The following is a 13226-nucleotide window of genomic DNA, read 5'->3' on the forward strand; positions in this document are numbered from 1 at the left end:
CTTGAACACCTCCAGGGAGACTGGGCACCCACAGCTTCTCTGGGCAACCTGTTTCAGTATCTCATCACCCTCACAGCAAAGAACTTCCTCCTAATATCTAATAAACCTACCCTCTTTTATTCTGAATCCATTCCCTCTTGTCCTGTCACTACATGTTCTTGTAAATAGTCCCTCTCCATCTTTCTTGTAGGTTCCCTTCAGGTACTGGTAGGCTACAACTAGGTTACCCTGAAGCCTTTTTTTTTCTAGTCTGAACAAGCCCAATTCTCTCAGCCTCTCCTCATAGGAGAGGTGCTCCGTTCCTCAAATCAACTTGGTGGCCTCCCCAACAGGTCAGGGTCCTTCCTGTTCTGGGGACACCAGAGCTGAAGGCAGCACTACAGGTGGGGTCTCACCAGAGCAGAGCAGTGGAGCAGGATCACCTCCCTTGACGTGCTTTGGATGCAGCCCTGGACACAACTGGTTTTCTGGGCTGCCAGTGCACACGGCTGGGTCATGTCCAGCTTTTCATCCTCCAGCACCCCCAAGTCCTTCTCGACAGGGCTGCTCTTCATCTGTTCATCTCCCACCTGGATTGGTACTGGATTGGTAGGTGTTGCCCTGACCCTGGTGCAGCACCTTAAATTTGGTCTTGTTAAATCTTATGGGATTCCTGTGGACCCACCTCCTGAGTTTATATAGGTCCCTCTGGATGTCATCCCATCCCTCAGGAGTGTTAACAGCACCACTCAGTTCAGTGTCATCTGCAAATTTGCTGAGGGTGTGCTTGATCCCTTTGTCTATATAATTAAGGAAGATATTCACAGAAGTACAGAATATGTTGACTTGGAAGGGACCCACAAGGATCATGGAGTCCAACTCCTGGCCCTGCACAGGACCATTCCCAAGAGTCACACCACATGCCTGAGAGTTATCATCCAAACACCTTTTTTGGTGCTGTGACCACTGCCTTGGGGAGTCTGTTCAGTGCCCAACCACCCTCTGGGTGAAGAACATTTCTCTAATATCCAACCTAACTCTCCCCTGACATCAGTTACACTGGTCTCAGTACGGATCCCTTCAGGGGACACCACACATGCACACAAAAAAAGTCTTGTGAAAGTGTGGTAGTGAAAAACTGCTTTAATCCTTAACAAATCTTTCTTTTTCAGTGTGAAACATTACTAACACCCCGGGGACTCACACCGCCGCCCTCCCTCACATTGCACCTGCCCCCCGCGCGCCGCACCCCACCCTCACACCGCTGCCCGCACTGGCCAATAGCCGCCAAGCCCTGCCGCTTGTCCCGCCCCCGGCGCCTCTCTGGCCAATGGGAGCTGAGCAGCCTTGGCTCCCTGTCCCCTCACCCCGCCCCTCCCGCCCCGCTGCCACCCGGCCGACGTGGAGCGCTCCACGCCGCCCGAGGGCACCTCCTGCGGGCTCTGCGCTGTGCCCCGGGGCGCCAGGGCGATAACCCCGTTATAACCCTCCTCTTTGTGGCGCCTCCGGGCAGTCGCGGTTGAGCAGGAGCGGTCCCAGTCTATTAGCGCCCTCCACCCCTTCTCCCCCCCCGCTCCCCCCGCGAGGATCGAAATGGGCTCGACCACTGGGGCAGCCGCTAAACGGTTGGCCGCGGGTCACGTGGGCGGCGCGTGGCCCATATAAGGCCGGGACGCGGGAGGGAGGGGGGGGCTGTTTGCCTCGTGCGGGCGGCGAGGGCGCGATGGGCTCACGCGGCCCCGCGATGGGCGCCGGGCTGGGGCCGCTCGGCCGCGGCGACGCCGTCACCCTGCGCGTCCGCGCCGTGGGGCTGCGCCCCGACGTGCCCATTCTGAGGCTCTGGGGGCTGCTGGGCGAGCGCAAGGCCGACTACGCCCGCCTCCACCGCGAGATACAGGCGGCGGCGGGGCCGCGCCTGGCGGCCTGCCCCGAGCCCGGCGGGCAGGCGGCCGGGGGGGTGGGGCTGTGCCCCGGTGAGCTGGGGCTCGTAGAGGTGCTGGGGCTCTGGTACCGCTGCTGCGTGGTGAGTTGCAGCGCCCAGGGGTACCGCGTGTTCCTGCTGGACGAGGGGTACGTGGTGGCCACGTCCGCCTATTATCTGGCGCGGGGCTGCCCGGAGCTGTTCCAGCTGCCGCCGGAGGTGCTGGGCTGCGTCGTGGCCAATGTCATGCCCTCCCAGGACCCTGAGGGCACGGGCTGCGGCGACTCTCCGGTCTCCAAGTGGACGGTGGAGGCGATGGAGTTCCTCAGCTTCCTGCACGGCAAGGAGGTGTCTGGTGTGGTGCAGGAGGTGATGTCCCCGCAGTTCATCGTGCTCGAGCTGCCCCAGCTCGTGGCCCAGATGCGGCAGCTGGGCTTGGCCAGGCGAGTCTCTCCTGTCTGGTTCTACCAGGTGCTCAGGCGCTGCCTGCCTTTTGGCCACCTAAAGAAGCAGCTCTGGCAGCATCAGCCCTCAGCATGTTCCCTTGGAGCTTTTGCAGTGCCTCAGCTTCTCCACGTGCTGCTGTCGTATCGGCCCCTGTCACCTGCCTTGGATTACTTCTACCCACAGCTTCAGCTGGGTGTGACAGAGCCTGTCCTAGTGACCCATGTCTCTGACCCACATCACATCTACTGCCAGTTGCAATGCCTGTCCCAGGAGATCCGTTGCCTTTCTGATACCATGTGCCATGTTTACGACCGGTGGGAGCAGGATTTATTGCCCAAGGTGGGCTCGCCTTGTGCTGCCCGTGGCAGGGATGGCCAGTGGTACCGTGCCCTTCTGCTGGAGCTTATTGCAGGGGAGCAGGACCAGCAGGCAGCTCTCGTGATCTTTGTGGACTATGGCAAGAAGGAGACTGTGACCAGAGCTAACCTGCGCCATTTGCCTGCTGAGTGTTTTTGCATGCCTGTGGTGACTTACGTGTGTGCTCTTCAGGGTGTTTCGGATGGGGGCTGTGGCTGGTCCTCGTCACAGATCGAGGTGCTGAAAGCGCTGGTGCAAGGCAGAGGAGTGAGTGCTCGCATCAAAGCCTTTAACTCCTTTGAGCATCTCTATTACGTGACCCTGTATGGGGAAAGCGGCATCAACTTGAACCATCTTTTTGGGTCTCAGGCTTGCTGCCTGGTCAGCAGTTGTAAGCAGGTTAGCCAAACTGAGGCTCGTGAGCAGCTGGAATTAGAAGAACCCTCAGCTGGAGAATTGGAATTGCCATCAGAAGCACCTCCTGTCTTAACACACAGAGATTTGGGCTCTGCTGATGTAGCTGGTGTACAGCTGAAGACCTATGTGTTCTACAGTGCACAGGTCTCCCACCTCCGAGATCCATCTGAGTTCTGGCTGCAGCTCAATGAGCACCACCAGCTTTTCAGGCAGCTGAGGCAGTGCATGTGGAATTTCTACTCCCATGCCACAAAGCTGGATGGTGCTGGGTGGGACCCACACCCTGGATCCCTTTGTTGTGCCAGTGGGAATGAGGGTGGCTTTTATCGAGCGGTGGTCACCAGGGTGCTGGACAGTGGGGTGGAAGTACACCTGGTGGACAGGGGCAGTACGGAAACTGTGGATCGGTGTGCGGTGAAGGACCTGCTCCCTCGGTTCAGGGAAGTCCCTGCTCTAGCTCTGAAGTGTTGTTTGGCTGGTGTCTCCCCTCTGAGAGGGGCTTGGAGTGAAGCCTCTGTGTCTGCATTCAGGGAGATTGTGCTGAACAAGGGACTGAAGGTTTGGTTTTTGAGTTTGAAGGGTGACAAATACATGGTTGAAATTTTTGACCAGACCCAGTTAGGAGAGAAAAGAGTAAGTAAACTCATGGCCCAGGGAGGTTATGCTGAATACCAGAGGTGTGAAATACCCAAGACTCTCCAGAATTCAGATGAAAAGGCTGTGACGCAGGCCTCTTCCCTACCAAGTAGTGCAGAGGAAAAACAAATAAATGCAGGGAAGAGGCTCAGAGAAGAGTCTGCTCTAAAGAGAAATGATAGAGCAGTTGATCCTGACATCACTGTGATGGTCAGAGAGAGCCCTGTTGCAGCCATTCACAGTTCTAAAAGTAGTGAATCTCTTCCTGCTCAGGAATATAAGGGCAAGGGAAACCTGCACGTGCCTTTGAGACAGAATTATGTGGAAATTAAGCCAGGTTATTCTTGTGGAGGCCACTTAGAAGTGGGAAGTACTGTTAGTGTTATTTTGTCATATGTTGAAAATCCTAGTGTTTTCTGGTGTCAGTTGAGTAGAAATAGCCGTGACCTTGAGTTACTAATGGATGAAATTCAGGAGCACTGTAAGAATTCATCCCAGCCACATGTTTGGCCAAATCTTGTATGTTTAGCCCAGTACTCAGAGGATAAGAAATGGTACAGGGCTTTAATTGTTAGTGAAGCACTTTGTGCAGAAAAAGTAGAAGTTGTCTATGTTGACTACGGCAACAGAGAGCAGGTGTACCTGTCAAACCTCCGTGCAATTGATGAGCGCTTCCTTAGGTTGGAGGCTCAGGCTTTCAGGTGCAGCCTTTACAACTTAATCCAACCCAATGGTCAGAATCCTTTTGCTTGGGAAGAAGAAGCAATTAATACTTTTCAGCAGTTTGTTGTTAATTCGTCATCTGAACTTGAACTGAAGTGTACAATATTTGCCTTGGCTTCAATAAATAGGGACCTGTTTAACATCGTAGATTTAATCACACCTTTTCAGAGTGCTTGCCAGTTTCTGACTCAGAAAGGTGTAGCCAGGCCTTTATTTCCTCAAAAGCATCTGGCATCCTTGGTTCAGCTTCATTCTTACTATTATTCTAATCATGGTATCAAAATTGGGAGCGAGGAAGAAGTTTATATCACACACGTTGAGGATCCATGGACGTTTTATTGCCAGCTTGAAAGATGTGCAGATACCTTAGCACAGCTGGCTGATAACATCAGTCGCCAGAGTGAAACAATGACCAGCACAGGAACCTTGAGAACGTCTGGGAGCTTGTGCCTAGCAAGGTATGCTGACAGTCAGTGGTACAGGGGAGTAATTATGGAAACACAACCTAAGGCAAAAGTCTTCTTTGTGGATTTTGGGAACACAGAGACCATAGAGAAAGATGATCTGCTTCCTTTACCCAGTGATGCTTCTGATATCCTGCTTGTGCCAATGCAGGCCGTAAAGTGTTCCATATCTGATGTATCTTCTGTTTCCAAAGAAGCTGCAACATGGTTTAAGGAAGCTGTCCTAGAAAAGCAATTAAAAGCAATAGTAGTAGCAAAGGACTCTGATAATACACTGCTGGTTGAATTGTTTGATAGTAATACTCAAATTAATACAAAACTGAAGGAGCTAAGCCTAAACAACACAAGACTGTGTAGTCATGTAGAAAGTGAGACTCGGTGCTCTAGAAATGCAGATGTGAATGAGACTGCAGTGTCCCCTTTAAATGGAGGGAGACCTCTTGAAAGCAAAAAATGCAGATCTGAAGCTCAAGGAGGACAAGGGAGCAAAAGGCACTTCAAAGAAGATGTAAACCTTTTCCAGCCCTCTAGCAAGGGAGATCTGGCAGCTGGATTACTAGAATCTGATGAAATGCTTAGCAGTAAAAAGGATGCTATTTTGTTAAATAAAGCAGGGGAGGAGTCTCTGCTCTCTGTCCAGATGGATGCACTGTCAGATATTAAATCTGGTGCTGAAGGCAGGTGTGTAATGCTTAAAAATGTGTCTGATCTACCACAACAGAAGATAGTGCCAGCTCTTAAAACGTTAGTGTATGTGTCTTATGTCAATGATCCACTGGATTTTTATGTTCAACTAGGGAGTGACGAGATTCAGCTTAACAGCATTTTGGAAAGTTTAAACAATGGGACACTAGTGAAGAATCCTTGTGGACAACTTCTCCAAGCAGGAGATTTAATCAGTGCTGTTTATTCAGAAGACAACCTGTGGTATAGAGCTGCAGTAAAAGAGAAGACTTCTGACAATTTGATAAGAGTACACTATATTGATTATGGTGATACTTCAGTAATTAGTGTTCATCAAGCACGCAGGCTCCCTGAGGACTTGTCATCTATTCCAGCAATAAGCATTCACTGCTTCCTAGGTGGACTTAAATGCGAAAAAAATACAGACTGGGCAGAGAAAGCAGTGCTTTACTTCACCAAGAGAACAAGTGAAATCCTCCTGTCATGTGAATTTGTAGAAAAGGTTGAGGATAAATGGGAAGTTGTTCTCAGTGACCATCAAGGTATAATAACAATGGATTTACCTAATGATCTTGCAAGTACAGAGAGATCTTGTTCAACTGAAGTAATTGATAAAAGAGAGAACAGTGACATGATAACTTCATGTGAGCCTTTGCCACCTCAGGCACCAAGTGAGATTTCCTGTGATTGTAAATCATTTATCTGGAAGTTTCCAGAGGCAGGTCAGACTTTAAAAATTTACATCACGGTGGTAAATGGCCCAGAATACTTCTGGTGTCATAGTGCTGATACTGAACACTTGAGCTACATTGACAAAAAAATAGAGGAAGCTGAAAAGCTTGGACTGAGCTCTTTGAACGATGGCAGAATATCTTGTATTAAAAGTGGTCATACTTGTCTAGCAAAATACAGTCAAGATGGATGGTTCTACAGAGCTCAGATCATCAGTGTAAAAGGTGACAGTGTAGTTGTTCGACATGTGGATTACGGAAGCCAGGAAGCTGTTGGCATGGAGATGGTCCGACAGATTCCATGTGAACTGCTCAGAGTACCTGGTCAGGCATTTGCTTGCTGTCTGTCAGGTTTCAGTCCTTCAGAAGGCTCATGGCTTAGTGAAGCAAATCAGAAGTTTTATAGTATGACTGCAGACCTTGTATTAGAAGCTGAAGTAGTAGAAACTCACAAAGATAAAGATTCTGAAGTTCCTCTCTGTGTTGTCAAGCTGGAAGCTTCTGGCAATAGTATTAATGAAGAGATGAAGCCTTTTTGGAAGGCTAGTAAAGGAACTGGTGACAGTGCTTTCTCAAGTCTTGACAACCTCTTAAAGGAAAATAGAAGTTCAAACAGTGATATAGGTCTTTGTCTTGAAAGAGAAACTACTGCTGTTTGTGGATTAACTCAGAAAGGAAGTGCTTTACTTTGTTCTGAACCTTTCCTGGGTGTAACTTCTGAGTGCTTAGAAACTGCAGAAGCAAATGTGTCAGTGGGAGCTGCCAGTGGGAACGCTGATGATGGGTATGAAACCGCAGAGCATCAGAACAGTTTTGATAAAGAGGTACCTCTGTCTGAAGGTGATAGTGATAACAGTGTGTTACTGGAACCAATGAGATGCTGCAGCCCTCATATTTCAGGGAGTGAAGTGACTGCTTCAGAACAAGAACTGTCTGAAGTACTGTTTGGAGAGGATGTGGAGCTACAAGCAGAACTGACAGGCAGTGCTTCAGCAGCCAGCCTCTTTCCAGGAAACAAACCAGAAGAGCTGCAGCAATTGCCAGTGCTCAAGGCACAGCCATCTTCCAGCGATGGAACAGGGACGTTGGTAGAACTGGATCCATTAGAAATGCACTATTCGTATGATGATCTAAAAGAGTTCCTGCTGGATCTAGAGGCACTTTCAGCCAAGTCCTCCTTCAGTGAAGAAACAAAGGAAGCCCTGGAAACAAAGTCACTTGAAGTGCAGACAGCATCAGGCGGTGAAGCAAGAGAGGCAGTGTTGGAACAGGAATTGCTGGAGCTGCCAGTTTGTAGTGAGGAGACAGGAGAGTTGGCAGCTCTGAACTTTCTTGAAATTTTAACATTACTTAATGAGAAAGAAAACCTGGTGCCTTCAGTTAGTGATGGAAAGAAGTCAGAAGAGCTGATTCCGCCTGATGTTCAGCCTTCTCTGGGAGGGAACCCAAAGAAACTGAAAGGGAATTTGTCTGGAATTCATCAGGCAGAAGATCTACTAGGTGATTGGATGGAAGCAGATGCTCCTCCCCTAAGGCTGTCATCATCTGGTGGTAGACCTGAGAAACAACTGGACCTGAAGACCCATGACAAGCAGTCAGTGGTAGGTGCCAAGTTTGGGCACTTTCTGGAACTGGTGCTGCCTGATGTTCAGCCTTCTCGGGAAGACAGGGAGGAGGACTTGTTAGAGCTGGAACATGCTGTACTGCAGAGTTCTGCAAATAGTGGAAGTCAACTTTCATTTCTCACGAAAGACTCAGTGGATCAGAGGCCTGTTTTCCCTGTAAAATCATGTGACTACAAAGTTAAGAAACGTAAGGGGAGGCAGAAGCAGCAAGATGACTGTGTGGAAGAGTGGATGAAACAAGACTTGACTGACTCATTTAAAGAGTGTGGAAATACGCGTGTGCAGTCGTCAGGCTGTAAGTCTGGGGACGAAGAAGAAGAAAAGCAAAATGAGAACTTGGCTGACTGCAGTGCAGGTAAATTACCTGATTTTGAGAAGTTAAATAATCAAAATGTTGTGCTCACTCAGACACGAGAATAGCTTTCTTGTAGAAACCTAATTTTTATTTCCTAATAAGTTAACATATTAGCATTAATGTCAGTATGCTTTGATGGGTTAAGGACAGCAGACTAAGTGTAGTATCTCATGTTTAATGTGACAGTGTAAGAGCAACTAATCTTACCTGGGGAGATTAATGATTTTGATTGGAAATCTATTTCAGAACATGAAATACATTTGCAAGACTGTTCAGGATGACAAATTTTAGCTTTCAAACATCAAGTAAGTAGTTTGGAGGGGGGCAGGGGAGCAGTGTTGTGAGGCATCTTAGGTTTTTTGAGGGGTGATTTTTTTGGGCTTTTATGTGTTTTTTTTTTCTTCCTCCTTCATTGATATGTCATAATTTCTTGTAGCACACCCTGAATATCCTTGTAATCTGAAGGGCTTTGCTGTTGGTTCCAAATGTGTGGTGTGGACCTCCCTCCAATGGTGTGAGGCTCGCATTTTGGAGATATCTGAAAAAGGTACTAGGGTAAGTATGGTTTGAATATTCTTTCTGCCTTCTTAAGGTCTGGTCCTTCTGTAGTCTTCCTCTAAATATTTTGATATTGAATATTTTAGATCTTCAGTCTGTAATAGGCTACACAGAAACAGAAGTGTCTCAAATAGAGTTGGATATTCACTTGATATTCCCTTCACATCTTATTCCCTTGTATTGACTGGGAATATTGAAGGAGATGGCTCTGGATTGAGAGGCACACTCATACGCGTGGTTCTATCTGGCCTCCGAGTTAATGTTCTGCTGTGGAGCTGTTTTACCATTAAATGCTCATGAAACCTGGTACTATTTTACTGGTGTTTTGAGGAATTAGTGCTACAACAGTAGAACTTTGGGAAGAAACTTGAACTATACTGTATGTAATAATGAATCCAAGACTATTCCTGCTTCAGTGAAATCTGTACTACATTAGTGGCTGGTGGGAGTTCAACAGTAGAGGATAATTTAGGGAGCTGCCTTGTTCCACTGCTCTTTAAGCTATGGGATGAATCGGAAGCCTTCCTTCAGTTCGGAGGGAGTGTGTGTCTATGTACACACATCACAGATGTTATACTTGGATAAAATGACCTTTAAGTTATAATTAAGGTTGCAAATCCAAAAGATCTTTACAGAAAAGCAACTTTTTGGAAGATTGAATGCTTGAGATTGTGGAAGCCAGCTCTTGCTGGGTATCTAAAACTAACCTCAGCTGTATTCAGATGAGGTTCAGTATCCATTATGTATTATTATTTCTTCTGGTTCTGATCTAGTAGGTATTTTACAGCCTTTGTTTCTCACTATACTTAGCTTAGAAGTCCAGAAGAGCCTTGAACAGATTCAGTAGTTATATTCAGTTTTTTTAGAGTTTAACTTGCTCTTCCTTGCAAGATCCAGACTTCTCAAAACCTTCTAAAGGCAGGGAGTCCTCAGTTGTGTTTTCCTACTGCAGTGTCTTATTTGCTGAGTGTGTTGCTGCTGTGCTAGATACACTTTGGCTCCCTCTCTGCAGGTCTTGAATCTCTCCAGTGGCAATGAAGAGATTGTGGATCCTGAGAATGTCTGGAATGGTATTCCTGACTCGGCTTGCAGATCATCTGAGGTATGGCAGTGTGGCAGTGGACTGGGTAGGACAGTACTGGTTTTCAGAAAGGGGGCTAACTAACTGGTAAATCATGAAAAATACTTCTATTATGAAGTAATTAGGAAAGAATAGTAAGGTTTTCACCACTGTTCTTCATGAAGTACCTACCATGAAAAACTCGTGTCTAGAACCTAAAGCTCAGGTCATCAGCCATGCTGTGGTGATAACAGAATGAATTTCCAGTTTGTTCTTCACATGCTATTTTTGAATCAAAGCTAAAACCAGGCAGAAAACCTAATATAGTGAGTTGTAAGAGGGGAAAAACAGTGGTAAATAGGAGTCCAGTAGTGCTGATGTAAAAAGTTAGTCTAGTATTAAAGGAAGCAACTCAGTGAATGTCTTAGCAACAGTGCCAGCTTCCTAAAAAGATCCCTTTTTGTATAGGCATTAACTCCTGCAACAGAAAACTTCCAGTCCTTACCAGAGGAGTCCTTACTTCATGGTAAGTCTACCTTTAACCTCCCAAATGGGTTGTGTACTTGGTGTTGAGATGTTTTCTAATTTTCTAGAAAATGTTTTATTGTAGAAAACACAGTTAAAACACTAATTTGAATTTATGTAGTTGATACTGTTGTTGGGATTTTCTTAGTAGCATTAGCTTATGTACTGTCAGTTTAGGGGTGACTGCATGCAATGAGAGCTGCTACTCTGTCTGGATTGGAAATCAATTTAATAATTATTTATTCACCTGATGGATTGAGCCTCTTGGAAAAGCTTGTTCTTGGATGGTTCACCCAAGCTATAATTTTTGGTAGGGTTTTGAGTGTCTGCCATTAGCTGCTGTTTTTGCTCATGTTTCTGAGGCAGAGTCAGTGACTGCTAGGCAGACTCTACCAAGCATTTAGTTTGGGATTTGAGTGCCCCAATCCCATAATAGATCTTTGGTCTATAAATCTAAACCCATAATAATACTATCTTAGTTGTTTGTGAATAGTGCATGTACATCTTTATTGTTTCTTAAAAATTTTGATGTGTTACTGGTGAATACCTAATCAGTGTACCAAATAAATACTACAGATTCTTTCTGGTTATAATCTATGGAATTGTAGAGCAGTTCTGGTTGAAAGGGGCCTTTGGAGCTGCTGAAAGCAGGGTCAACTAGATGAGGTTGCTAAGAACCTTACTGACAGGTCTGGAATCTATCCAAGGATGGAGACTCCAAAACCTGTCTGGGCAACTTGTTTCTGTGGTTGCCTGATGAAGACTGAAGTGAGTTTAAGTAGAGATAGCATTTGTGCTTTCAGGGATTGAATTGGTAATTATATTTCAGTACAACTGTACTGAAGGCTGACTGGTTTATGGGTAGCAAATAATGAAGCCTGCAATAGAGATCAAGTTGCCTGTTAAGCAAAAAAAAAGCAGTTAAAAGAACTTGATTAAAATGTTAAAATGGTGAATATACAAATTCTCCCCCAATTGCATCACCCAGATGCAGAATTATTCTTGATTTTGTGGCTTGGGTAATACTTTTATAGTTTTTACCACTTCATTTTAGTTGTTTTCCCTTATTTGGTTGCTAAATATTATTGTCCAAATTTGCCCATTGTCTGTTCTTGAACACTTGGCATGGAATTAGTGTGTTCACCCTCTCAGCGGCAGCACAGGAGATGTGAGCTAAGGTGGTGCAACCACATGTCACAGAGCTGGATCTTGCTGCACATGTGTGCCACTGCCTGGAAAGGCAGTTTGAGTAGAAGGTACCTGATCCACAGGATGCAAAAACTCCTGCAGTGGTGTATGCCAAGCCCAATGAGGGATGGGGTGTCTTGAACTCATAACTGGAATCTGGGAGCACTGCTGCTTCCTCTTTTGGGCAGGTCTGCTCTTTCATCTTTTTGTAAATGTAGCCTTCTAATGTGGTCCAATATGTTGATAATATTTAGTCTGAAGCCCTGTAGAGCTGTGACTTTAGATGATAATTCATTTATATACATTTATAGACACATTTTGTTGGGTCTAATCTGTGTTTATTCCCTGTAGAAAAGCAAACCGGCCACAGTTGTGATTTAGTTGAAGATACTCATGTCCTCCAGCATTGCTGAAACCAAGTGACATGTTCACCACATGAAACTGATTAAGTGCCTGTGTGCCAGACATTCCCATGAAAATGTGTTAATGGGAACAAGAATACAAGCCAAGCATTGAGTATTTTTTTTCTCCCTCACTGACCAAATGCCTGTCACTACTGCACTTCCTTGTCAGAGAAGTGTTGACGGTAGACTTATTGTCAGCTTTTTTTCCTACAGCTGTTGTTGGTAGACTGTTATTGTTAGCTTGTTTCTCATAACTGTACTTTCTTTACTGAAATAAGTTTGCCTCTTGACTGGCATTTCTTATTGTGTGTGGGTGCACTGACTTGTATCGAGTTCTTGTATTAAGGTGGGTGGTTGTTCAAAAAAGGCTTCTTATGAGTTTCTGTGTATGCTATTTGTTGTACAGCACTGCTTGCTGATGTTTGCTTTTGGAAAGCAAAAGTTACATTGTTACATGGGTTTTTTTCCTCAAAAAAAAAATTGAGGGTATTTTTGCAGGGGTGTGGTGGGGGGAGGAAGGTTTTTTCCTCCATTGGGGAATACAGTTGTTTTGGGTTGAAATCTTGCATTTGGTGCTGTTCTAAAGCAATGGAAGAAGCTAGAATAAAGCTTTGGCTGACATATACTGGTTTGTTTATGTGGTTTTTTACTGACTTGTGTCTGTTCCCTATGCATAAGCACAAATGCTGTGTGGGTGCTGTTCTGCAGTCCCTAGTTCTGTTTTGACCTTAACCAGCTCTCTAGAGCACTGTGAGCTATGGTGAATAATTAGGAACATTAACTGCACTTAAATGAAGTTATTCCAATTTCACTAATGAAAGATGAAGCTTTTCCAGTAAATATGAAGATGACCCAATAGAATGGTGTCACTGCTCCACAGGTACAGCAGCGTAAGGACTTAACCTGCAGCTGTTCAAAGGAGATCTCACCTTTTAATCTCCTCCTCAGGGGATTTTATTTTATAGTGGTGTTCCATGCTCCTATATAGCATAGCTTCTTCCTCCTCTTCAGAAGCTGTGGATTTTTCATGCTGCCATATGGATTAGGAACGCAGGCTGGCTGATAGTGTCAGTCTGGCTGTCTCACAGTAGGTTTCAGGTGTTAGTGCTGACTCAGTAAGACAAACACATCTTTAATTGCTTAATAAAGACA

General features: G+C 45.9%; 1 protein-coding gene across 2 annotated transcripts; it reads left to right on the plus strand.

Annotated features, from left to right (window-relative positions):
• The first annotated feature begins 1631 nt into the window (after positions 1 to 1631).
• Positions 1632 to 12699, plus strand: TDRD6 (tudor domain containing 6). Of its 2 annotated transcripts, XM_027672710.1 has the most exons (5): positions 1633 to 8339; positions 8776 to 8894; positions 9910 to 9999; positions 10426 to 10483; positions 12022 to 12699. In XM_027672710.1, the coding sequence occupies exons 1-5, from the start codon at positions 1703 to 1705 to the stop codon at positions 12081 to 12083; spliced, it is 6966 nt and encodes a 2321-aa protein (XP_027528511.1). In that variant the 5' UTR covers positions 1633 to 1702; the 3' UTR covers positions 12084 to 12699. The 2 variants fall into 2 exon arrangements, with proteins under 2 accessions (XP_027528512.1, XP_027528511.1); XM_027672711.1 differs by lacking the exon at positions 10426 to 10483 and having other exon boundaries at positions 1632 to 8339; positions 12022 to 12174.
• Positions 12700 to 13226: the final 527 nt, after the last annotated feature.

Source organism: Neopelma chrysocephalum, unplaced genomic scaffold (assembly GCF_003984885.1).
Source record: "Neopelma chrysocephalum unplaced genomic scaffold, ASM398488v2 Primary Assembly neopelma1_97517, whole genome shotgun sequence".
Classification (NCBI taxonomy): Eukaryota; Metazoa; Chordata; class Aves; order Passeriformes; family Pipridae; genus Neopelma; species Neopelma chrysocephalum.

What these genes read in the sequence shown, in the direction of transcription:
- TDRD6 (XM_027672710.1), top strand. Translation starts at nt 1,703, where the DNA reads ATGGGCTCACGCGGCCCCGCGATGGGCGCCGGGCTGGGGCCGCTCGGC. An exon ending in TATCTGAAAAAGGTACTAGG is followed by an intron (nt 8,895 to 9,909) that starts GTAAGTATGGTT and finishes CCCTCTCTGCAG; the next exon opens with GTCTTGAATCTCTCCAGTGG. An exon ending in CGGCTTGCAGATCATCTGAG is followed by an intron (nt 10,000 to 10,425) that starts GTATGGCAGTGT and finishes CTTTTTGTATAG; the next exon opens with GCATTAACTCCTGCAACAGA.